Source organism: Pogona vitticeps, chromosome 9 (assembly GCF_051106095.1).
Source record: "Pogona vitticeps strain Pit_001003342236 chromosome 9, PviZW2.1, whole genome shotgun sequence".
Lineage (NCBI taxonomy): Eukaryota > Metazoa > Chordata > Lepidosauria > Squamata > Agamidae > Pogona > Pogona vitticeps.
This window is the reverse complement of record NC_135791.1, coordinates 19,289,486-19,315,315: the sequence shown is the minus strand read 5'-3', so window position 1 is coordinate 19,315,315 and position 25,830 is coordinate 19,289,486. Positions and strand designations below refer to the sequence as shown.

The following is a 25,830-nucleotide window of genomic DNA, read 5'->3' as shown; positions in this document are numbered from 1 at the left end:
CCTTGTTTCAAAATGGATTCTGCCCCGAACCCCTTCAACAGGAAGATCTGGGCTGCAGCATAGAAGGATTCATGGAATGGGATTCCTCATGATGGCCAAGTTGGGACACAGAGCAAGCCCGAAACATTTTGCTGCTTGAAACATTTGCACCTGCTTGGCCCCTGTCCAATTCCAAAAATGGAAGGTAATATTCCATTTAAAGCAGAATTATTTTTATTAAATATGTTGCCACAGACTTTAGATAGGAGAGTGCGCCATTTGATAATACATATAATAACCACAGCCAGAATACTATACACAGGGAAATGGAAGAAAACTGAAATGCAGTGGTGCCCCACTAGACGACGACCCCGCAGAACGACGAATCCACATAACGATGACTTTTTGTGGTCCCTATAGCGATTCGCAAAACAGTAATTTCAATGGGCGATTTTCGCTTGACAACGATTTGGTCCATGCTTCGCGGAACGTTTTTCACAAGACGACGATTTTTCTAGCTGATCATCGGCTTCGCAAAATGGCCTTACACTGTTTTCCAGACCGATTTTTGCAAGACAGCGATTAAAAAATGGCTTCTCTATGGACGATCTTCGCTGGACGACAAGGTATTTTCCCCATTGGAACACATTAAATGGGTTTCAATGCATTCCAATGGGAAAACTGTTTTCTCATGATGATGATTTCACTTAACAGCGATTTCAGTGGAACGAATTATCGTCGTCATGCAGGGCACCACTGTACCAAACTGTGAAGAACTTATGTAAAAGATTATGGAAGCGGTGGACATGGGCATATTAACAGAAGCTTTAAAAGACAATTCAATCCAAGAAGCAACTGACAAATTGGACCCTGTATACCGTGTTTCCCCGAAAATAAGACAGGGTCTTATATTAGTATTTGCTCCAAAAAACACATTAGGGCTTATTTTCAGGGCGTGCTCCTTTTTTTCATGTACAACAATCTACATTGATTCAAATACAGTCATGCCATCTTCTGATTGCTGCACAATGGTGGAGGGCAGGGTTTCACTTCACTGGGGCTTACGGTATTTTGTGGGTAGGTCTTATATTACAAGCAAAATCATAGTAGGGCTTGTTTTCAGGTTAGTCTTATTTTCAGGGAAACAGAGTATCACTGGATCCGTTTTACAACCGGAACTCCAAATGCAATAACATTAATACAAAATAATCAAGTAATTCAAATTGGAAGTATATAAGCAACTAACAGATCCAAAAATTTTATGGTAATATGTGTAAGTAAGAAAGAATATGTGATAAGAAATGGCATGATATATTCTGCTATCCCGATTCATTTCCCCCTGGAAATAAAAAATAAATAAATACATTTGAAAAAAAATATGGTGCAATGAGTAAAGAGTAACAGAAGAGAAGCCTCTAAAGTTGGCAGCCTGAGACAAATCCCCATTTGCTCCATGTTAGTTACAGTCCTTAAGTGCTGCTCACCCTGAGCATTCTCTCTTCAACTGGAAAACCAGGGAAGTCTAACCATTATCTGAGACCTGGGAAACCTACATGTCTCTGCCAAGTTGTGGAGGCCAAAATGATCTTTGGAAAGAATATTTCCAGAGTGTGAGATGGCACTAAGGGGTTCTTTGTGTTTTCTTCAAAGAAAATACTTTGGTAACTAATCTGATTTCTGTTAGCTCAAATGTTCGTCCCATCTACAATTTTCTCATTTCAGGCAGTAGGTTCCCAATCGTGGGTCTCCAGGTGTTCTTCGACTACAACTCCCAGAAGCCTTCACCACTAGCTCTGCTGAAGAGCATTTCTGGCAGTTGTAGTCCAAGAACATCTGGGGACTCAAGGTTGGGAACCACTGGAAAGGCAAAAGAAGAAGGAAAATACCATAAACACCCAGGGCGAGTCAGTTTTTAAAATAAGCAGCTCTTTAATAACATTTTAGCAAACAATTATAATTTATCAAAAAGAACAATATGTTAGATCAACAGAACAGTGAGCACCTGGATGAAAGGTAAAGCAGAAGAATGAAAATGGGGTGGGAACTGAGTTCGAGTCCCACTTCTTGCTCTTCCTCGCTTGCCTCTTCTTTCTTCACCCATCAGATATACTCAGCCTTTGCTTTAAGGCTTTGGCCCTTGGCTTTACTCTTGAAGGGTGGACTGCAAGCTTGCTAATTTCAGACATCAGCTGTTTGATGGCAACCAGAAAGAGATGTTCTGAGGAAAGAGGAAAGAAGTAAGCATTCTTATCAATACACTTGATCATCCCTATCATCAGACAGGAGCGCAAAGGAATAGTGTCAAAGGGCAACAAATGGCTGACGACTGTCAAGATCTCAAACAAACTCTAATTCTTGAAACTGTGGAAAACCATATTCTTCCATAGAAAATCCATGATCTTCATGGTTCTCCCTGTCATCAGAGGCAAATTTTGTAGAGACATTAGAGCAGGGGTCCCCAACCTTGGGCCTCCAGATGTTCTTGGACTTCAACTCCCAGAAATCCTGGCCAGTAGAGGTGATGGTAAAGGCTTATGGAAGTTGTAGTCTAATAACATCTGGAGGCCCAAGGTTGGGGACCACTGCATTAAAGGATGGGAGTTCTTGCTGTCTTCCCCTGGGATGTGGAACTCATGCAAGGATGGTCTCCTCTCTGTTGTCCTGCTGACATTTATTCGGACAGTCAAGATGTTGCTCTGAAGCTTCTAGTGATTTCAAAGACAACTCTTGATGGCAGAGCTGGAATTCTGCTGGAATTCCCCTGTAATCCTGGTGGTTTTGAACTGTTCATATTGACACTGTTTTCCGTATTATTATTCATTACCTTGATTAGCTATGCCAGTTGTACTCGTCCTATGAATCCCTTCTTGACTCAGGTGGAGAAGCCACTGACCTGTGCCTCCCCATCACCCTTTCCTTTCCCAACTGACGCTGTCTGTTACTTACAATGGATATTCAGAGTGACAACAGAAGATGTTGAGTGGCCGATGGGATTGTAGGCTTTGCAATAATAACCACCAGAATTGTTGGGCTGGATCACTGGAAAATGCAGCTCTGTTTGGGAGCTGATGATGTCCAAGGCAGGGCATTTATACCATTCGTAATGCGTGATCGGGGGATTGGCTGTGGACCAACAATGCAAAGCGACGTGTTCTTTTCCGGTCCTGCTTGAGAAGGCGATTTTGGGCTCGTCTGGTGGATCTAGGAGAGAGGAACCAAAAACTAAAACAAAAGAACTCAAATTTCTGATATTTTATCACACTTCTAGCTATATTTTAGCTCATTTCCAGCAAGGCAAAACAGATGTGTTTGAGATGTGTATCAAACTGTGTGAAATGTGTTGCGAAAAATTTGGAATTCTGAGAAAATTCCTTTTGCTATGCAGCAGACATTTGTAGGAGAAAGAGTAAAAAACATTCCTTTACTTCCAGTTGCTTGAAATTTCATGCAAAGATTTGAGCAGGAATATAAAACCCCAACAAAGTGGAGGCAAATTAGGAGATGATGCCATAAAGAAACTTCCTAAACGCTGTTGATGAACATTATGCCGTTGACTAGCAATGCAGGTGACTTGTCTCATGGCAGAAACAGGTTCTCCTTGGAGGTCATGGGGAAAGGCAATATGAGCAGGACATTGGTCTCTTCCCATTGGCTATGCTGATCAAGGCTTGTAGGAACAGGTGTTTAAAACATCTGGAGGGACAAAGAGTCTTGTGTAAAATGAGAGAGTTCAAAAGTTGGAACATGAGCCCAGCTAGGCATGATAGTAACCTTATATATAAAGCTTTATGTAAGACTTAGACAAAAAATGGCCTTCTAGAGGCGGACAAATATCAGCAAACTTGACAAACATCCCCTTCTAGAGGCAGTTAATTGCATTGCACGGGAAGTTCTCATAGTCATGAACTACAAACATGCCATCTTTGAAATGGTAATTTAGGAAGCTGGATTGCAGTACAAAGAAGACACTGCTTTATATCCATCCCTTTCTTGAGGATGCTCGTGTTTCCCCACAGCTTCTACTTCCACAACTAACATATGCATCTTTCAACTCAAACCACGATCATAGTCTTTGTTTCTGCTCCAAAACTGACTGGTTTCTGCTTTCTACCCTGTATTCAAAGCAGTCACATAATGAATCAATAAAGAGAAATGTGCTCTTTGCTGCTATATTAAACTACCCACTTAACAAATGGAAAATTATAAGAGTCTAACATCTTAGATCCAGACAAACATAACGTACGGCTGCCAAATCCTCTTTCATCAGAATAATGAATCAACTCACACTGGACATCTATGATCAGTTCTTTGGACTCAATAGTTCCAACTGCATTTCTTGCTGTACATTTATAACGACCGGAATGTTGCCGTCCAACCAGATTAATTTCCATCCTGGATCCCTTTATCGTTCCATTTGTCAAGTGATTATTCCTCCACCACTTGAGAACAACTGGATAGCTACTGTTGACCAGACACTCAAGAGAAAGTTTCTCCCCTTCTCGGAGAGTGGTTCCAGGATCAGCCCTCAGTTCCACTCCTTTAGGAGCATCTGCAAGAAGCCAACATGAGAGAGAGAGAGAGAGAGAGATGGTCAGATAGGTTGCATGAAAAAAATCAGATCAATAATAGCTATGTGGTCCTTGTATTTAAACAGCATCCACAAAAATCGCAAGTCAATCTGCAAATATATTTCTCATGAAGAGAATATATTTCTTGCTGGCTGAGTACATCCGTGGTTTACATTTCTGGCTGTAGACCCAGGTTAGGAGTTCAATTCTCCTCTGTGTCTCCCAGAAGAACCAGCCTGGGTGGCCTTGGGCAAGCTGAACAGTCCCAGGATGCTTCCAGAAGAAGGGAATGGCAAACCATTTCTGAGTACTCTCTACCTCAAAAGCCCTAGAAAGGGTTCTAAGATCTCTGCCTGCACAAACAAGGACTAATCATCATCTTAGAACTGCGTTGCTGAATCACTGAGTCTAGCCTCTGTCAGGGAGGTCCAGTGAGGAATTGAACTTCCAATCTCTGCTTCTGCAGACAGAGACCTATGTAAATCATTGCGCTATCCAACGGGTCAATCATCACTTCAATTAGCTATGCCAGTTGCGCTCATGTTGTGAACCACATCAATTTGACAAAGAAAGAGATGGGGAATCTAAGGATCGGTGTCCTTGAATTCACTTATTATACAGTGGTGCCTCGCTTTACATTTGTCCCGCATTATGACGAAACTGCATTACGATGATCTCTTTGCGATCGCAATTGCGATCACAAAACGATGGTCTGAATGGGGGTTTTTTTTTTTTGCTTTGCAATGATCAGTTCCCTGCTTTGGGAACCGTGGTAACCAATTCGTCGCAAAACGACGATTTTCCTCCAGCTGATTGGCGGTTTCAAAATGGCCGCCGGGTAAATAAAATGGCTCCCCACTGTTTTCTGGGACGGATTCCTCGCAAGACAGCCACCGAAAATGGCCGCACTATGGAGGATCTTCGCTGGACGATGAGTTTCCAGCCCTTTGGAACACATTGAAGGGTTTTCAATGCGTTTCAATTGGCTTTTTATTTTCGCATTACAACGTTTTCGTTCTACAGCAATTTCGCTGGAATGAATTAACTTTCTAATGTGAGGCACCACTGTATATCGATGAGGCACTCATAAATCCTAAGAATCATAGTGTATGGCTACAGAGTCATCTTTCATCAGCCCAATGAATCAACTCACCCTGGACATGTATTGTCAGTTCTTGGGACTCAGAAGTACCAAGTGCATTTATTGCTCCACATCCATAGCGACCTGAATGTTGCCGTCCTACAGGGTTAATTTCCATTCTGCTCCCATTGATCCCTTCGTATGTCCTGTCATCATCCTTCCACCATTGGTACTCAAAGACAACAGGGTTACTGCTTTTGACCAGACACTCAAGAGAAAGTTTCTCCCCTTCTCGGAGAGTGGTTCCAGGATCAGCCCTCAGTTGCACTCCTTTGGGGGCATCTGCAGGAAGCCAACATGAGAGAGTGAGAGAGCGAGCAAGAGAGGGAGGCTGTACAAAGAAAAGTCACATCAATAAATGGGCATGAGGTCCTTCAATTTGAACAAGAGATCCACATGATCTCAGCTGAAGATGGAAATCTATTTCTTCTAAACAGAGCTATGGGGAAAGCCTTGTTAGATTCAACATTCCTCCTTCTCAATGGAAAAGAGAAAATGCTCTTTCTGGAAAAGAAAGGATACATGTAGCATCATCTAAAAGCGAAGTACACAGTGTTTTTTTTTAATTTCCAAGGTATTGTGTTATGTGTACACCTATGTGACTAATTGATCAAAATGCACTATTGAGCTAGTTTTTCTTTTCTTTTTAACAATGACAGCTGCATGCAATATGTCTTTAGGCTGAATCTCAAGGCTCCCACCCTGTGCACATGTATCGGGAAGGGAACCTCCTGAAAATAGAGAATAAAGTCCACCTTCATTCCTCCTCAGAGGAGCCCAATTGGGAACAAAAAAGACTTTATATTAACATAACTAGCTCAAGCCCCATGGAGTTCAGTAGGGCAACTCTAAGCATGACTAAATCTGGATCAAACCCAATGGAGCCCGCTTTCATTGAAACATATATAGGACTGCACTGGAACATACCAGCCATTCTTATTATATTAACTTCCCTTTTACTAAGAAGCTACCTTAGATAGCTAGATAGTGCAGTAAATACCCAGTATCTGAAATACAAATTAAGCTTCAATACATAAAATAGGTTACAGTGGTGCCTCACAAGATGAAAGTAATTCGTTCCACAAGTAGCACCGTCTTGCGAAATTTTCATCTTGAGAAAAGCGGTTTCCCATAGGAATGCATTGCAATGCATTCCTATGGGAAACCTCGCAAGATGAACAAATTATTTTCGTCTTGCAAGGCATTGGTCTTGCGGGGGAAAAATTGTCTTGCGAAACACGGCCATAGAAGAAGTTGTCTTGCGAGTCACCAACACGATTGCAAAATGCTTTCGTCTTGCGAGTTTTTCATCCAGCGAGGTGTTTGTCTTGCGAGGTACCACTGTATTTCGAAGCCCTGCATTTCTATCACTCTAAATACATAAAATTAAAATAAGTATAGTGGTGCCTCGCATAGCGATCGCTCCATTTTACAACGAAATCGCTTTGTGACACATTTTTTGCGATCGCAAAAGCGATCGCTTTGCGATGTTCCCTATGGGGGAATTTTGCTTTGTGATGATCGGTTCCCTGCTTGGGGAACCGATCATCGCAAAGTGACCATTTTCGCACCGCTGATCGGCGGTTTCAAAATGGCAGCCGGGTAAACAAAATGGCCACCCACTGTTTTTCCTCGCTAAAGAGGCACCAGAAATGGCTGCGCTATGGAGGATCTTCGCTGAACTGTGAGTTTCCAGCCCATAGGAACGCATTGAAGGGGTTTCAACGTGTTCCTATGGGCTTTTTAATATCACATAGTGACATTTTCGTTCTGCGGAACGAATTAACATTGCAATGCAAGGCACCACAGTAAACATTTCCTAGTGGCAGAGGTAATGCTGTGTGTGTTTCCTTTTTAGAAAATTGCTGCTGTTGTTTCCTCGGTGAGTCTCTGTACTTTAGGCAGCAAAAAGGAATATTACCAGAACTTCAACTCTGCAATAATTTCAACCTTCAGGTATCCCACCTCCAGCCACAAAGCTGCCTTTGAGACCCAGCAGTCTGCTTGAAAAACAGCTCTCAACCATCTTCCTTGAACTACTTCCAAGAAGTGACTTTTGAGTTGAGTTGAAATAGCTTTCACAATTCAGGTAACCAGTGTACAGTCCCAACAATTAGACATTGGAGAGAATCCATTTTTCATGGGTCCTGTTCACACCACTTCCACAAAACACTTACGTTTCACATCCAGTTTCATGGTATTCTGGGATATCACCTCCTCATTTTTGTTTATGAGTGAGCATGTCAGCCATTTTCCATGGTACTTCCAGGTGGGGACAAACCTCAGCTCTTTGCAGACCTTTCCATTTTCATCAGTTGAAATTTGGGCAGATACATGCTGCTGCTCCAAGCCACTGAGAATCATCTTTATTGGCTCATCAGGGAAATGGTAAGACACTGAGCAGCTCACATTGGCTGGCAATGCTTCCTGGATGTCCTCAGGATAGATTTCCAACTTAGGTTTCGGAGGTGAGTCTGCATCCAGAAGACAAAGGGGGAAATATTGATTCACTCTTCAGGAAATGTTGTAAAAGGACAATTTTAATACATTTCAGCCTCTTCTATTTGTTCACAGATATCATGGTGAACCAGAATATAGGTTATTCCAGCTGTAGCAAAGATCCTTGGCTAATTTTTCTTCTCATTCCTATCTTACTCAGTATTAAACTTGGGTGTGATTTTAAAAAAACAAATCACGATATTCGTTAAAAATTGCCGATTCCTTAAATATTCGTCCTTTCATATTCATGAGTTCCAGAGACCCCAATGAATACGAAGGGATGAGTATTTCCCCATTTTTATTTGTCCCCCATTGGAAGAGGGGGAAAGCTAGCCTTCCCCCTCTTCCTATGGCCTTCCCATTCTGCCTATAGGCAGTCAGCCAGCCCCACAGCCACCCATTCACCCAGCTTGTCCCCCACCCCCCTTCCCCTCCCAACCTTAGCCGCTGTCACCATCCACCACCACCCGGCACTGCCATCATCCATTGCAGCTTGCTGCCAGCACCATCCATCGTCGCCCGCTGCAGTTACCTATACAGCCACTGGCTGCCCTTTGCAAAGATGATGGCCGCGGCTTCTTTTAGAACAGGGAAGCTGCAGCCACCATCTTTGCAATGGGCAGCCCGGATTCCCTTAGCCATGGCCTGCCGTAAGGCAGTGGTCCCCAACCTTGGGCTTCCAGATGTTCTCGGACTTCAACTCCCAGAAATCCTGGCCAGCCAAGGTGGTGGTGAAGGCTTTTGGGAGTTGCAGTCCAAGAACATCTGGAGGCCCAAGGTTGGGGACCACTGCCGTAAGGAACATGGGCTGCCCTTTGCAAAGATGGCAGCTGTGGCTTCTTTCAAGGCAGGGAAGCTGCAGCCACCATCTTTGCAAAGGGCAGCCCTGATTTTCTTAGCCTGCCTTAAGGGAATCCAGACTGCCCTTTGCAAAGATGGTGGCTGCAGCTGCTCTTAGGCAGGGAAGCTGCAGCCGCCATCTTTGCAAAGGGCAGCCTGGATTCCCTTAAGGCAGGACATAGAGGGGCAGGCCATTGCAGCAAGCAGCGGTGGATGGTGCAGACCTCCATGGATGGTGGTGGCAGCAGCAGCTGCGGCACAGAGTGCGGCAGCCCAGGTAGGGAAGCAACAATGGTAGTGGTAAGGGAACAAAGGGGCAGCCTGTGGGGCGGAGGGATAAGCTTTTTTTAAAAGGAGCTAGACAAACTGACTGTATATAAATCTTCAAATTAATTTCACCTGTGGATAGCCTCAGATCATCTCTGGCTATGCCTTTCGTCCACTGGGGCGAATACAGGACCTCACTTTCAGGCTCTGTGGTCAATGAGCCTTCAGAATTACACAAGAAACCTGAAACAAGGAAACATAAAATGTTTTAATCAGCTCCCATGATGTCTGCCATCCAAACAAATGACTCATTGTTTTTCTGTACAGTTTCTAACTGTTATGATAAGGCTCAAAATACCAATAGTGTGTTCTTATGTAATCCTTTCCATGCTGGGAACTGTTCTACTGAAAATTTTGAAAGTGAAAATGTAAGAATGGTTGATACCATTTATTAGACCTCTTTAAAAAGCAAACAAATTACAAGCTTTCATAAAGAAGATTCTACTTCATCAGTCTAAGCAACATCACTTCATGGATAGTGCAGAAAAATTACAGATAAGTGCCACAAAGGATGCCCGTAGCAAAGTCTGTTTCGAGAGGTGATGCCAGACTCAGGGTGCCAATGTCATGTGGGGTGTGTGGTCGCAAGCACCATTCCTTGCAGCATGGCACGAAATTTATACCCTGCTCTTAAAACTTAAAAGTTTGTCTGTTACTCTGTGATTGCACCCCACATACACCCACATGAATTGCTGGATTCCAGAAATCCTTGGCAGGATGGAAAATTCCATCCATGAGCTCACACTTGCAATTTAAATCAAAAGCAACATGAATACATTGCTCAGAAGGAGATAGCCTTCCCCTCTCCCTTGCAGGTGAAAGAGCACAGAAAGGGACATTTCCTGCTTTGAACTGAAGAGAAAGGGGTTAGCATTAATGTCTTCTCTCTCTCTTTTTAACCCTGCTCTTCACAATGTTATGCAAGTCTTTTAAAACCCACTTCCTCCTCCTGCGGTTGTGTAGGAGGGGTGAGAAAAATTAAATCCAAGAACTGAGGGGGAGAAATATGCAAGGAAATAAAGAAAAGGGGGGGCAAGTGATTAAAGGAGGGAAGGAAACAGGGGGAGGAAAGAAGACTTGTACCACTGTATCAATATATCCCTTTTGTAGTTAAAAAAAGACAAGGGGGGATGATTGCCCCAAAACACAGTAGAACAATGAATCAAAAACAAAGAGCAGTATAGCCTACTATCATGGTTTCAAATAGAAATGTAGTGATGCAGTTCAAAACAATGTAAATGTTCCCACCTATACATACACCATATGACCACTGGAAAAAAATATTGATACAACAAAAGGATGAAAAGAATTGCTATAACTGGGGTTCTTTTGTCACGTGTGAGTGAGCCCTAAATTGAGTTTAGAAGTGAAGTATTTTAAAAAGCATCTGCTGGACAGTTTTTTTTTAAAAAAAAAACTCACTTTGAAGCCCATAGACATCTTTTTCATCCTTACATTGTGTGAACGGTACAATCTAAATTGATTTAAATGACATTTAAATTAGGTTCTTATTACCAGTGTGATGGTAGAGACTACACCCTTCCCCAGATGATATTTGCACCCTGAATGTGAAATCACATCTCCAAAGAGACTTGGCCACGGGCATCTGCCATGAATTTTTTGGACTCTAAAAATTTTCCTGCACTATCCACAAAGTGGTGGTGCTTAGCTTGATGAAGTGGAATCTTCTCTATGAAAGCTTCCGGTTTGATTCATAAAAGTTAATGCCCACTCTTACATTGGTGTAACCTTAAGAACCACACAGCATTTTCCTAATTCTCTAGAATAAAAGAAGTAGATCTTATGTTCATTTGCATTGCCTGAATGATGCGTCAGAATTCACAGACTTTTCTTTCGGAAAAGAAAGAATGTGAGATTTCAAAAAACGGAATGGAGAGGAAGGTGAAACAAACGAGTTTTTTGTTTGTTTGTTTTTCTTATCCATGTTCTGGGATTTGTGACTGGGAGAATTGTGGCCTTTCATCAAACTTGAAATATTTGTTCTTTCCTGTCTCTTCATCCTGAACAAAGCTTTGAACACTCCAGTCAGAAGCCCCAGTCACTTCTTCCAGCCCCAGTCAAATTTGTATTGCATGCGTTTACCCTCCAGGAAAAGGAGCAGAAAGAAACGCCTCAAGGTGGATTCGTGCAAGAGCCAAACCTGAGAAGAGAGAACAAAAGAACCATCAATTCCTTTCTGTCATTTTTCATTGTTCATTGAGATTCGTCTGGCGCCGACGGTGATGACATTTCGGCACCAGGTCAAAACCTTCCTGTTCCAGAAGGCTTTTAATTGAAATAATATCACCTGTGGGTATAGAGTATATATTTTTAATTGGATTTAATTATTTCCCCATTTTATTGTATTTTAAATGTTGTAAGCCGCCCAGAGACCTTGGGCGGCATAAAAGTTAAATAATAAATAAATAAATAGTGGGAATCTGTGGTGTCATGGAGGAGGCCTGGGTTCAAATACTCACTCACTCATGGAAAGGGGCATTTTTAAAAAATTATTTCTTTATGGCAGAGGTCCCCAACCTTTTTCACCCCGTGGACCGGCTGGGGAAGGTGGAGTACCCACACACACACATGCAAGTGCATGCGCAAACGGCGGCATGGCGCTCGCACAGGCTCGCTGGAGCACGCGCACAGGCACAAACAGGCCATGCAGGAGTGAGTGTGTGCTGGGGGAGAGGTCTGTCTTTACGACCCAGTCTGGCTCAGGCCACGGACTGGCACCAGGCCGCAGACCGGGGGTTGGAGACCTCTGCTTTATGGAACATCTTTTTTATTGGTTTATTATTGTTGTTATTATTATTGTTGCATTTTTATGTCTAGCCAATGTCACTTAGAATAACCAGCAGTCCAACCCATTATCCACTTGGTTTACTCTATTTTTTGACTCCATATTGGATTTCAACAGGACGTGCCATATTTTCATGACGTTATCTTTTTAAATCTCTTCAACACCAAAGTAGTTTGTGGTAGGGCAGAAGTGGACTACTTTTAAACCAATTTCTTTAGATTTTGCTGATACTGATTTGTGAGGTTGAGTATTCCTTTTTTCCCCTAAATATCTTCTGTTATGTTTAAATTTGTTTCCTAAGCTAACCTTGGTCCTGTGCTGCTACCATATTTTATATACAGAATGTTTTTATGAATTAATCAAATTAGTCCTTTATTCCTTTTATTATTCCTATCTATACAGCAATTTTTTAGCTCTGTCTATTAGGCCTATTAGGTCTTGAGTTCTTGTAGAATTGAGTTGCAAGTCATTTCTTATTTGAAATAATTGAAACCAGTTAGTTGCTATTTCTGTAGCTTTTTCTTGTAACTACCTAATTGTAATTGGTTTCCTTATAGAAAAAGAGCTTTTATTCTATAAATTCCTATTTCCTTCCAAAGTTTAAACTGAAGGGTTTTATCCGTAGATTTAAAATGTGGGTGTTCTAAACAAAGACAAAAGGGAAATCTAGGAGGGGCAAAAATGTTCACATTTCTTCTCATTGCTTCTGTAGTAAAAGGGTTTTATAATTGAGTCCCGGTTTTCATCAACCTAGATGTATATAAATGTAGCTTAATTAGGTTTGCTTTTCTTTCCCCATTCCATTTGAACCCATTTAGGAGTCTCTTTTTTGTTTATAAAGTTAATTGCTTGAGCTATTTGAAAATCCTCATAATATTTTATTATATACAATAGTGTATTGTTAATCCTCCTTTTATCCTTGGTTGATATTTTACAGAATTTATTAATCTTATTGTTCTTCCTTTTCCTGCAATAAATTTTTCCAAGTTTTTTTTGCCATAGTTTTATCTCTTTAATATCTAGTTGTAGGGGTACATTTTGAAACAAATATTTTAAAAATGGGTAAAATACAGGCTACTGCTACTATTCTCCCTAATACAATAATGTTAAATTTGCTTTTTCCCATTTCTTCATTTTTTCCTTTTATAGTTGCCCATATAGCCTTGTGATTCTTACACACTTGTACTTGTCCTCAGTGTGGAAGGGATTGTCACTCTCGAATTGGCCTCCTCAGCCACACTAGATGCTGTTCCAAGTCCCCCATACAGAGCACGTAACCATAGTCTTTCGAGACTGAAGGATGCCTAATCTAGGTCAAATCTTACACACTAGTTGATAGATGCTTTTTGTTAACCAGATCCCTAAATATCTAAAGCTAGAATAACACAAATCTAAATATGGCATTTTTCTGCTATAGGAATATTTATACATAACAATTTAGATTTTTTTTTAATAATTGATTTTTAATCCTGTATACTGATCAGATCTTTCCAATACTGGTTTCAGCTTCTCTATGCTTTTGGATAGATTTTCCAAAAATAGAAGCACTTATGCACGAGTTAACTTTATGCTGTCTGTTGTTGGTTATCATACCAGTAATGTTATCATTTCTCTAATTTTTATGGCCAGTGGTTCAATAGCCAGAGCAAATATTAACGGATACAAAGGGTTTCTTTGTCTTGTTCCTCTAGGTAATTCAAATCTATCTGCTTCTACTCCATTTATTATCATTGTGACCTTTGCACCTTCATATAGATTTACCACCTTGATAAATTTTCCTCCCATATTAATCCTCTCTAATAAATTAAATAAATACAACAATTAAATGCAATCAAAAGCTTAGAGAGCATCTAATGAAAGTATTGCCAGCTTCCTTTTCCCCCCACTTGCTACATTTATGATGTTTATAACCCTACAAATCGCATCTGACATTTGCCTACCTGGCATGAAACCATATCGATCAGCGTGGGTATAATTTGTGATAAAACTATTCAGTCTTTCTGCTAAAATAGTGGGTTTTTGAAATCTTGGTTTTGTTATGTTATTGGTCTGTAAGCAGAGGAAAGTGTAATATCTTTTTCTGGTTTTGGAATAGCTATTATTCTTGCTGCTTTCCAGGATTCCGGTTCTTTTTCACCAATCAATACTGAATTACTGTATATAGTTTCAAAATATGTATAGAAATGTCTTCTGTCCATGTTTTATAGAAATCTGCCATGAATCCGTCACATCCTGGTATTTTCCCCTTTTAAAATCTTTTAATAGCTGATTTAATTTCTTAAAAGGTTCCCCTTGACAACTTTTTTTTTGTCCAGTCGTGTCCGACTCTAGGGGGCGGTACTCATCCCCGTTTCCAAGCCATAGAGCCAGCGTTTGTCCAAAGACAATCTTCCATGGTCACATGGCCAGGGTGACTTAGACACGGAACGCTGTTACCCTCCCACCGAGGTGGTACTTATTTATCTACTCGCATTTGCACGCTTTCGAACCGCTAGGTTGGCGGGAGCTGGGACAAGCGACGGGCGCTCACTCCGTCGTGTGGATTCGATCTTACGACTGCTGGTCTTCTGACCCTGCAGCACAGGCTTCTGCGGTTTAGCCTGCAGCTCCACCACATCCCTTAATTTCTTATTGGTGAGCTAAGTGGATTTTTACGCTCCTCTGAAACTGGATTGATAATGAATTTACAAATGTTTTAACATCTGCCTCGGATGCTATCACGACCATTCCACAAGCTAAAATCACTTGTCTCAGTACCCTGTCACTAACCATCAATCTCTGACATGCCTCTTGTGGGTACCCTGCAAGCTGACACCGTTGTACCCTGTGTCTGCAGATCAGCATGAATTTATTTGGAAGTTAATCTGGGTTCTGTATCCACCATTCGAACAACCCTTTGTCGTAATTTTTCAGTCATTTTGCTCTTCCATCCACATCCAGATAGGTTAGCTACAGTGCCATGGGCTGCAAATCTCTTGATGATATTGCACACAGTAGACACAGGAACATCAAGATCTCAGGAGATGGACATGTAGCCTTGAGATTGCCAATGCTTTTCCACAATTTTTTTTCTCTCAAATCCACAGACATCTCTTTACACTTCATTCTTTTCTCCATGCTCAGTGTCACACACAGCACAAAGGTTGGGTCAGCTTCTCTCCATCTTAACTGGTTGTAAGTGTGATTACTATATTGCCCACACCTCTGACTTGCGACATGTGTGTCTAAATACAAATTAAAGGAGCATCACATGCTTGAAATGATTTCTTACGATTTAGACAGGGTGCCAATAATTTTGGCTGGTGCATTTTTGGGTTTCTGTGTGGGATTGTATCACATCTGACTTTTATTCTCTCTCTCTCTCTCTCTCTCTCTCTCTCTCTCTCTCTCTGTGTGTGTGTGTGTGTGTGTGTGTGTGTGTGTGTGTGTTTTGTTCCAATGCAAACCAAAGAAATGAAGATGTGAGTACCAAAACATTTGCAACTGCAACAATTCTCTGAGAGAAGGGTTACATTTTCTGACAGAATTGCAAAGGTGCCAATATTTTTGGCCATGGCTGTATTATTTTCAGGCTAAGAGGAGAGCTTATCTTCTATGCTGCCATCTCACTGACACCAAACCACACACCCCACGTTTATGGAACATTGAAGCAGTGTTAATAGCGCTTCTCAGCTTCTTAAGGTGTTACCAGATATCAGACTGTGAGCTAAAATTTAAGTTGCTATCTTTCCTGGATCTGCAGAGAAATAGAGAGATCTCAGAAGAAGCAGTGCTGTAGAAGGAGAAAAATTGCCCTTTCGGGCAAGGCAGTGAGGAGAGCACCGTCATCGAAACTCATGAGACTTCTTGGTGCCTAAGACCTTACAAAGTGGTTCAGGGCTAGAGGGAAAGGAAACCTTCTTGTGCATCTTCCACATGCATCAGCAGCAGTGCAGGCCCTAGGTCTGCAGAAACCAAAAGCCTCTCCAGCTCCCACCACTCCAACCTGTTTCTATGACATCCCCAAGCCTCGGGTCCTAAAACTTCTCAAGAACCAGGTTGCTGCTCTTTTCCTCCTGAAGTATCAAAGATCAGGTTGCTGATAAGTTGCCAAACCTAAATTAAGTAGTGTCCATGGCAGTTTAGAAGATGTTAATGCTCTGTCCTTCATGGTCTTTATGGATCAGCTTCTTCACTAGATTAAGAAATGTATGGTCCTCAATGAGCTTAGTGTTGCTTCTCAATGAACAATAGTGGAACAGGTAAACCTGGGCTAACCTGGAAAGCCCCATTCAAATTGGTTCTTAAGGAGAACTAACCTGGAAAGTCCCGTTCAAATTAGTTCTTAAGGAGAACAAGAACTTGGAAATGTTATTTTTTTACTACAGCTTCCAACATCTACCAGCCACCGTGTGTATTGGTGAATTGGGGAAGATACCTCCAGAAGTTAATTTTTGAAGTTGAGAAGTGGGCATAAACAGGATTGCTGCTGAGTTTTCATATTCACAGGTTGTAGTCTCCCAGAAAATTTAGTTTTATCAAGGCTGAATTGTCACTTTGACTCTTAAGCATTAGTACCTTATTTTCTTGGATCATTTTTTTAGATCATTAAATAGCAGGTAATGATTGCCTTGCTTGTCACTGATCTTTTGGATTGGAATAGGAATTTAATGAGTACTTGGCCATTTATAATTTAATTTAATTTAATTGATCCCAGTGTTTTTTGGCATTTCACCCTGTCAGGGAATACATCTGGCTTACACAGATTAGCACATCTACCTCTTCCAAAACTGAAATTGTCAGGTAGAGTTGATAAGGAATTTTGCAGAGAATGCCATCAATTCCGGGGAAATATCTAAGGGGTTATGCTCAAGTTTTTGTGGGGGGAAAAACAAGGACATTTATTCTGGCTAGAAAATCCAAGGGGGAAAAAGAAAAAAAGCAGAAAATTACAAAGGAAGTTGTGGAAGTAAGAAGCATCTAGGTTCATAATCTTAGGTTGCAGTGGCTCTCAGGAAAGTTTTTGGCCTCTTTAAAAAATATGTGCATGCACATTAGCCCACTCACCCCTGACACACATATTCACACAGATATAGTACTCCTTGATAAATAATAGACCAAGTCATTTTACAAGATGATATAGACCAGGGGTCTCAAACATGCAGCCTGGGGGCCAATTGCAGCCTGCAGGATGATAGTTTGTGCTCCCCACCTCCTCCCTGTCTTGTTGGGGCTGGGTCCTGCCTGCCCCCCGAAGCGCCCACGTGTCCAGAAGAGGAGCCCTCTCCCTGCCCGGCAGTCTTCTCCCTCAGGGGTTTGGTGCCACTGGGGCTTCTGCTTTTAGATATCTCTCTCTCCCCCTCCACTCTTTGCAGGTCACCTGGCGAGGCTGCTGCTGCTGTCCCCTCATCCTCTCTGCTTGTCTCCTTGCCCCTGCCTGGCGCTCCTCCGCTCCCTGCCCAGACGTGCTGCGGGAGGGGGTGCTGCCGAGAGAAGAGCCTTCTTGCACGCGCTCCCCTCCCCCCTGCACTCGCCAAGTAGGTGCCGCCACTTCTACTCCCACTCCTTAAACTATTATTATTATTATTATTATTATTATTATTATTATTATTATTATTATTATTATTATTATTATTATTATTATTATTATTATTATTATTATTATTATTATTATTATTATTATTATTGTCGTCGTCGTCGTCGTCGTCGTCGCTGTCGCTGTTGCTGTTGTTTGTTTGTTTGTTTGTTTGTTTGTTTATTTATTTGTTTATTTATTTATTTATTTATTTATTTATTTATTTATTTATTTATTTATTTATTTATTTATTTATTTATTTATTTATTTATTTATTTATTGGATTTTTACTCCGCCCCTCTAGACCATGTCTACTCAGGGCAGCTTACGTAGATAAAACAGAACAATATAAAATATAAAATATATAAAATTATAAAATTACAATTACAATTGAACACTTAATTTGAAGAAGATTACCAAAATGGCATGGCATAAAAGGGGAGAAAAATAAGAAAGACTTAATTGGCTGGAGGGAAGGCCTGCTTGAATAGTCAAGTTTTTAACTGGCTTTTAAAAATACCCAGTGAGGGTGACAGCCGAATTTCTGTTTTATTATTTTGATTTATTTTATTTTATTTTTTATTAATTCTTAATTTGTTTATTTTTTTTCATCTTATTTTGTGTTAAAAAAGAAAGAGATTTAAGAAGATTGGAATTTTTTAAACAAAATGTTTCTTATGGAAAATCTGATGCGGCCCTTCCTCACCCAGACTCTGTCTCCAGCGGCCCCCCAGGTAAATTGAGTTTGAGACCCCCTGATACAGACACTCTTCTGGAACTCAGATTTCCTAATGTCTCACAAGACTAAAATATACTGTATGCCTGTGCCTCTTTTTACCCTTTCTACTACAGGAAAAAAGACTTTCCATGTGACTGCAGTTCAGCGAGGTCGGCGCCTCCTCCAAGCCGCTGGGTATGATTACTGATTTGGCTGTAATCAATTTTTTAGCTTAATGTGGTCTCTTCCACCTCCTGTTTCGTGGAAATGAAAACAGCTGCCCTGTTCCACATTTTTCTGCCTTATAAAGAGATCTGTGCACTTCATCCAGAGTGAGGGGGTCGATCTATAAGGGTCCAAGCCAGCATTTCCATAAAGAAAAGACTGCAAATTAATTCATTAGACCCTGTTTCTGATGTGGAATTTGCAAACTCCAACTTGCTTTGTTGACAGTCTGGCTTCCAAGGAAGTGGGTGCCCTATCTGGACTAATTTTCAGGCATCTTAGCTCCCATTTTTCTACCATTTTTAGTGAATAAAGACTTATGGATAACTAGACTCACCTTGTTTATCTATTTAAATCTGTATACCACCTTCCACCCCATCATGAGACCCATGGTGGTTCGCAACATTTTGTAAAACAAACCAACTAAAATCACAATAAATAAAGATACTAAAAACATTTAAAGGTGTAACAAAAATAAATTGGTTTAAGCTGTGAAAAATATATATGACACACACATAAATAATAGTGCCCAGTACACAATATTAAAAATTGCCCCTTTAGTTGTTAAAAGTCTGCCTAAAAAGGGTGACCTTCTTTGCATCTTTTCTAGCAAGATAATAAATATTCGGCTCAGTCTAGATTCCCACCCCCCGCAAACATGAGGACCAGAAACTTACCTTCACCTGTGAAAATGGAGAAAGTGTCTGCATGGACATTATGTCTGCATCTACCAGCAACAGGAGAATTTGAAAACCAGGCTATATGGGTTACTTTTTCTCCAAGGGTATGGAACAGAATTCAGACCAGACAAAAGAACTCAGCCCACGTGTAGCCACAAAAGAGCGTGCAACTTGCAATTGTCGAGGCTCAGCGAACAGTTCTGGTCACAAACTGGACATGAAGGAACTGACAAATAGAGGCACTATCTCCAGAGAATGAAAGAGGAAGCATTCGATGTGCTGTTGTTTCTAATTTCAGTTCTAATATCAGGGAAAGGGGAAAAGATGAAGTTTAGAACAGGAAGTGGGGGTTGATGTTATCAACCCTGAAATAATTTGCATGGGTTACAGCAAGAATCTTTCTTTGGAGTATGACTTTTCCTGACAGCAATCAAAAGGGGGTGTGCCTTTTTAAATATAAAAATGAATTCTGCAGGGTTATTACTGGCTGCTTCACACCTTTGCTTAGTCATTAAGTCATGTCTGACTCTTCGTGACCCCATGGACCAGAGCACGCCAGGCCCTCCTGTCTTCCACTGCCTCCCGGAGTCGGGTCAAATTCATGTTGGTAGCTTCGATGACACTGTCCAGCCGTCTCATCCTCAGTCGTCCCCTTCTCCTCTTGCCTTCACTCTTTCCCAACATCAGGGTCTTTTCCAGGGAGTCTTCTCTTCTCATGAGATGGCCAAAGGATTGGAGCCTCAGCTTCAGGATCTGTCCTTCCAGTGAGCACTCAGGATTGGGTTCCTTCAGAATGGATAGGTTTGTTCTCCTTGCAGTCCAGGGGATTCTCAAGAGTCTCTTCCAGCACCACAATTCAAAAGCATCAATTCTTCAGCGTTCAGCCGTCTTTATGGTCCAGCTCTCACTTCCATACACCACTACAGGAAAAACCATTGCTTTGTCTATGCGGACCTTAGTTGTCAAAGTGATGTCTCTGCTTTTAAAGATGCTGTCTAGGTTTGCCTTCGCTTTCCTCCCAAATTAAATAAATTAAATTAAATTAAATTAAATAAATAAATAAATAAATAAATAAATAAATAAATAAATAAATAAATAAATAAATAAATAAATAAATAAATAAATAAATAAATAAATAAATAAAATAGTGTAATTGATGACATTCCAATCTCCTCATACACAGTTAAATTAATTAACTTTTTCAGGACAGACTCATATCCAAGTAGTGATATGAGTTGAACCTTCCTTTTGGTTCCATAGGAAAGTTTCAGAGAAAAGTAGAAATTCTGAGCCCAAAAACAAAATATTTAAATAACACGAGGTTCACTTATCTTGGAGGACTCAATAGCAGCAACAAATTTAGCAGAGAAAGACTCTGCTATAGAGAGAATTTTTACTCTGTAATAGTATCAGGGGCACTTTCAAGGAGAGCTACAAAGAGGTGCCTTATTTGGAAGGCAACTCAGAATTTTCCCAAGCAAAGCGGCCAAAATTCTGGGAGATTCTAGGTCCTGTGGTCTAAAACCAAATCTCGGCAGCAAAACTCAGAAGTGAGGTGCATCCTTTTCTCTTCCTCATTCTGCCAAAGCATGTTAAAAAAAGAAGTGTGGTTTTGTCCGTCAATGGTTGAGCAAAGGCCAGAAGGCATCTTTGCCCAGAAGATAAAAGAGGAATGTGAAACAGACAGCCAAGGACATCATCTGAGAAGAACAACCATAAAAAGCAACCACGAAGGGAAGTTGACCTATGATGGGTCTGCTCTGTATGTCTGTTGCCTTCACACTTAAGACGTTCTAAGATAATCATTTTGTTATTGGTACTTTGGAATTTTCCTAATGACACTGTGCAAAGAATAAAAAGGTAGTGAGGAATAAAGGAAAAGAGAGATACAGTGGTGCCCCGCATAGCGATCGCTCTGTTTAGCGACGAAATCGCTTTGCGACGAAGATTTTGCGATCGCTTTTGCGATCACTTTGCGATGTTCCCTATGGGGTATTTTTGCTTTGCGATGGCCGATTATCGCAAAGCGACCATTTTCGCACAGCTGACCGGCAGTATCAAAATTGCCACCAGGAAAAAAACATGGCCGCCCGCTGTTTTCTGGGACAGATTCCTCACTTAAGAGGCACCACAAATGGCCGCGCTATGGAGGATCTTCGCTGAACTGTGAGTTTTAAGCCCACAGGAACGCATTAATCACGTTTTAATGTGTTTCTATGGGCTTTTTTATTTTGCATTGCGACATTTTCGTTCAACAGCGATTTCGCTGGAACGAATTAACAGCGCAATGCGAGGCACCACTGTATTTAGCATTTAATGCTGTGACAACCCAGCTTCCTGTTAAGGAGAACGTGGTTGGCGGACTGAGAGTAATTGGGAGCCTGAGTACCCCTAACCAGCTGGGCTGAGTCCTGGTGACCTCAGCCAGGGTGTACAACAAAGTCCTTCTTACAAGTCTGCCCTAAAAAGATACTTGCTTACTGTCTCACACACCCAGTTCCCCTGTTTGTTCTTCCACACAACCCAGGTTCAGTTTCGGGTATGTCATTTACTTTTCAAACCTTTCCGGTGCCACCAGAGGAGTTATTCCTCACTATATCAAATATGACTCTTAAATCAGTGTTATTCAATAAAACAATGTTTATTTAAGTGTTTATCAGTAAATCATATAAAGTGAATCATGGATGATCTTATTTTATTTATTCAATCAACTGTGCTTTGATAACATTTATATTTGCTTATGTATAATTATGTTAACCAAGGTATTTCTTCATTTCTTATCTTGTTCTCTATCTCTCTATTCTTCTCTAACACAAGGCTGGTCCTAACTGCCTAAACTGCTTCTCTCTAACTGAAGTCCCTGACTCTAATTCATATCCCTAACTCATCCCTAACTGATCTTTAACTGTCTTCCATTCTTCTTATATATCCTTAGTTCCGCCTCTTTCGTTCACCCATTGGTTGTTAAATCAGGGTTCCATTGTGATGGACAGGAGTGGTCACTGATCTGTCCGTCACATTTACACTTAATAAAGTTCAGCAAGAAGTTACACATGAGCTTTGTAGTCCTAAAATCTACCTGGCTCAGTTAGGTAGGACTCAGTAACTTACTGTGGCCTTGCCTCTCCCTCTGGGAATGGCTGCAACAGGCTTTACTGTTCAAGAGACCAAAAGTTTTATTATTGATCTTTTATTGAAAAAAATATAGATTTACAGAATAAAGTCAGTTTGATGCAAAAGCATAGCAATAAAGTACTTTCAAGACTTGTTACAATTACAAAGAAGAAGACCTAGAAAAATTCTGGTTCCATGAAAGGAAAAAAATAGGAACAAGATGGAACACTGCACATGGCAAATGTTCATTTTTCTATCTTCCAGGCTCTTCCTGTCTTCTTCATCTCCCACGCTGTTATCCAATCACAGTGTAATGTGGCAGAAGTAGTCCCCTCCTTCTCTTTTCATGGGAAACAGGTGTTGTTTTCCTCCGTCTATTCTCTTCTCCTCCATAACAAGTGTCTGGTCTTCTTATCTTGTATTGGCTTGTACTGGCTTAAAGGAAAAACATTCCCACAACCCTCTGGAAAAACATTCCCATTATACAAAATCATTCTTACACAGAATCAATATGGATTCCATTTTACATTGTTCACAACTACGTACATATCCCATCTTTGTTACATGGTTTAATCCACATATTCACAACCATGACAAATGCTTGCCACTTTGGACTTTCCACTTTTGGAAATCAACCCTGAGTGCTCACTGGGAGGGCAGATCCTGAAGCTGAGGCTCCAATATTTTGGCCATCTCATGAGAAGAGAAGACTCCCTGGAAAAGACTCTAATGTTAGGAAAGTGTGAAGGGAAGAGGAGAAGGGGACGACAGAGGAGGAGATGGATGGACAGGGTCATCAAAGCCACCAACATGAATTTGACCAAACTCCGGGAGGCAGTGGAACAGAAGGGCCTGCCGTGCTCTGGTCCATGTGGTCACGAAGAGTTGGACACAACTTAACGACTAAGCAACAACAACAACAACTGCTTAGCTTTCACCTCCCAGCTTCAGAGGCTCAGGATCTGGACAGCTGCTCCACCCATACCATCTAAATTTGGCAACCTGGGGCAAAGCCCCATTTGCTCCACCTTAATCACAATCCTGAGTGCTGCTCGCCCTGAGATTTCTCTATCCACTAGGACATCCATAGATGCCCGGCCATTATCTGAGACTTCAGTCAGGCCCCTGAGACCTGTGGAACCTACATGTATCGGCAAAGATGTGAAGGTCTAAGAGATGATAGCTCAGTGGCTTAGGCATCTGGCTTTGGGGCCAGAGGCTGGGAGTTTAATTCCCCGCTGTGCCTCCTTGGTAGGGAACAGATGTGATAAATGATAAGGTCCCTTCCAGCTCTGCAGTTCTAAAAGGATGATGGTGGTGATTCAAAAATACCAGGCACAGTCAATCAAAATGTGATCAGTTGGTATTAGAAGAAGGTTTTACGGATATCATGGACCATCAGAAAGACAAATAAGTCAACTCTAGATCAAGTGATGTCTGAACTCTCACTAGAAGCTAAAATGACTACACTGAGGCTGGCATGCTTGGGATGTATCATGAGAAGACTGGAGAAGCCAATAATACCGGGAAATGTGGAGAGAAAGAGGAAAAGAATACTTGGGGAAAGGTGTATTGCCTCATGATCTTCACTTTGAAAGACCTGAGCAGAGCTGTTAATTATATGACCTTTTGGGAACATTAATTTATAGGATCACCATTAACTGGAAGCAACTTGAGGGCACAGGATAACAGCAAAGTGTCTCAGCTCTATGGGTGCAAATTGAGTTGTCATCACAAGACACTAATATGATACAGGCAGAGCACCTTTGAAACACTGTTTTTTGGAGGGGAAAACATTTACTACCTTCTGAATGCATAGTGCCTTAGTTTAGTGCCTTCGGCTCAGTGAGTATAGGAAAACATAAGAATTGTTTAAGACTCAACAGAGGTGTGGGTGGTTAAAGGCAGGAAGCAGATTTTTTTTTCAGGAAAGAAATGTCATCACCATCATTGCTGTCGTCATCATCATAATCTTAGATCTGCAGAGCTGGAAGGGACCCTATTGATCCTTGAGTTCAGCCTGTGTCAAGGAAACACAGTGGGGGATTGAATGTCCAGCCTCTGGCTTTGCAGCCAGATGCCTAGACCACAGAGTTGATGGAGAAACTAGGCACCTTCTGGAAAGAAAGAAAAGAAAAGAAAGGGCATTAAAATACACAAAATTCCTGCAGGTCTGGAGACAAAAAATTTACATATGTTCACATATTTCTGCTTACCTGTGCTATGGATTCCATGCCTTTATGTAACAGTCATCTGGCAGCGATGGGCTGAGGAAAAGAAAATAGCAAAAGTGCCCATCATTTGCCCATCTCCTCTTTCTCCACTCTTAAATTCATTCTAACACAGTGGTTCCAAACCTTGGGCCTCCAGATGTTCTTAGACTTCAATTCCCAGAAATCCTGTCCCGCAGAAGTGGTGGTGAGGGCTTCTGGGAGTTGTAGTCCAAGAACATCTGGAGGCCCAAGGTTGAGGACCACTGCTCTAACACCACTAGGAAAGGGGCAGGTCTGGGTGGTAACCAGTTCTCAAATTGTGTTCAGTTGTGGTACAGGATGGACTAACTTCAGTTCCTTTTTGACATAAACGTCAACATCCTTCAATGTCTTCCTATCGGGAATAGAGAGAACTTGGGGCTTTAAGAAAAGAATGTGGGAGGAACTGAAACCAAATTGTTCATTTTGGCTCAGGACCTTCAGCTTTGAATCCCCGTGTATTCAATCGTTCAGTTGCTTGCTATATCTCCTTTTTCTTTCAGACTTTTCATCGCTAGTGTCACAAAAGGGTGACTCCTAGTTCTTTTGTATCCCAAGAAGAACAATTATTAAACAGCAAAGGACCTCACAAGACACATTAATAAATGCAAAATGAATATACTTTATTACCTATTGATTACAATTCTAAATAAAGGGGTTTCATGCATTCAGCACATTCACACCGCATACATACTCACCAAAGAGAGAATTCTTTATCTGCATTGTCCAAGTTCTAAGGAAGGTAGTTGGTTCCAAAAGCTTTTTGGTCTCAGCAGACGGACAGACCAATGTTTTCCCAGACCCCTCTTCTTATATTCTATTTGGGCAGGGTTTTTTTTAATACAGTGGACCCTCTACTTAAGGAATTAATCCGTATTGGAATGGTGGCTGCAAGTCGAAAAGTCTGTAAGTCGAATCTCCATTGACCTACAATGCACTGAAAACCGATTAATCCCATAACCAGTGGGTTTTATTCTATTTTTATTCCATTTTGTTGTTTTTTTTCTGGTCTGTAAGTCGATTCTCTGGCTGCAGGTCGAATCTAAATTTTGCAGCCAGAGAAGTCTGTAACTCGAAAAGTCTGTAAGTCGAGCCGTCTGTAAGTCGAGGGTCCACTGTAGAGCATG

At 41.2% G+C, this 25,830-nt stretch overlaps 2 protein-coding genes across 6 annotated transcripts in view; both read right to left on the bottom strand.

Annotated features, from left to right (window-relative positions):
- Window positions 1–1,884: 1,884 nt before the first annotated feature.
- LOC110090703 (B-cell receptor CD22) lies at window positions 1,885–21,625 on the bottom strand. The gene is made up of 8 exons (XM_078380281.1): window positions 19,335–21,625; window positions 11,458–11,515; window positions 9,427–9,537; window positions 7,866–8,162; window positions 5,701–5,970; window positions 4,265–4,528; window positions 2,926–3,180; window positions 1,885–2,197 (listed from the first exon to the last, which is right to left on the bottom strand). Coding segments are annotated over exons 1-8 (1,296 nt in total). The 5' UTR covers window positions 19,374–21,625; the 3' UTR covers window positions 1,885–2,195.
- Window positions 21,626–21,702: 77 nt separating this feature from the next.
- Window positions 21,703–25,830, bottom strand: part of LOC110090702 (B-cell receptor CD22) — a 28,998-nt gene continuing 24,870 nt past the window's right edge. For 3 of the 5 annotated variants that reach the window (XM_072979712.2, XM_078380280.1, XM_078380279.1), the window contains 2 exons: window positions 24,668–24,718; window positions 21,703–24,568 (listed from right to left, as the gene is read on the bottom strand). In XM_072979712.2, the coding sequence (XP_072835813.2) occupies window positions 24,673–24,718 (46 nt within the window). In that variant the 3' untranslated portion in view covers window positions 21,703–24,568; window positions 24,668–24,672. The remainder of the gene's footprint in view (window positions 24,569–24,667; window positions 24,719–25,830) is intronic. The other 2 variants (XM_072979710.2, XM_072979711.2) reach the window with 2 other exon arrangements.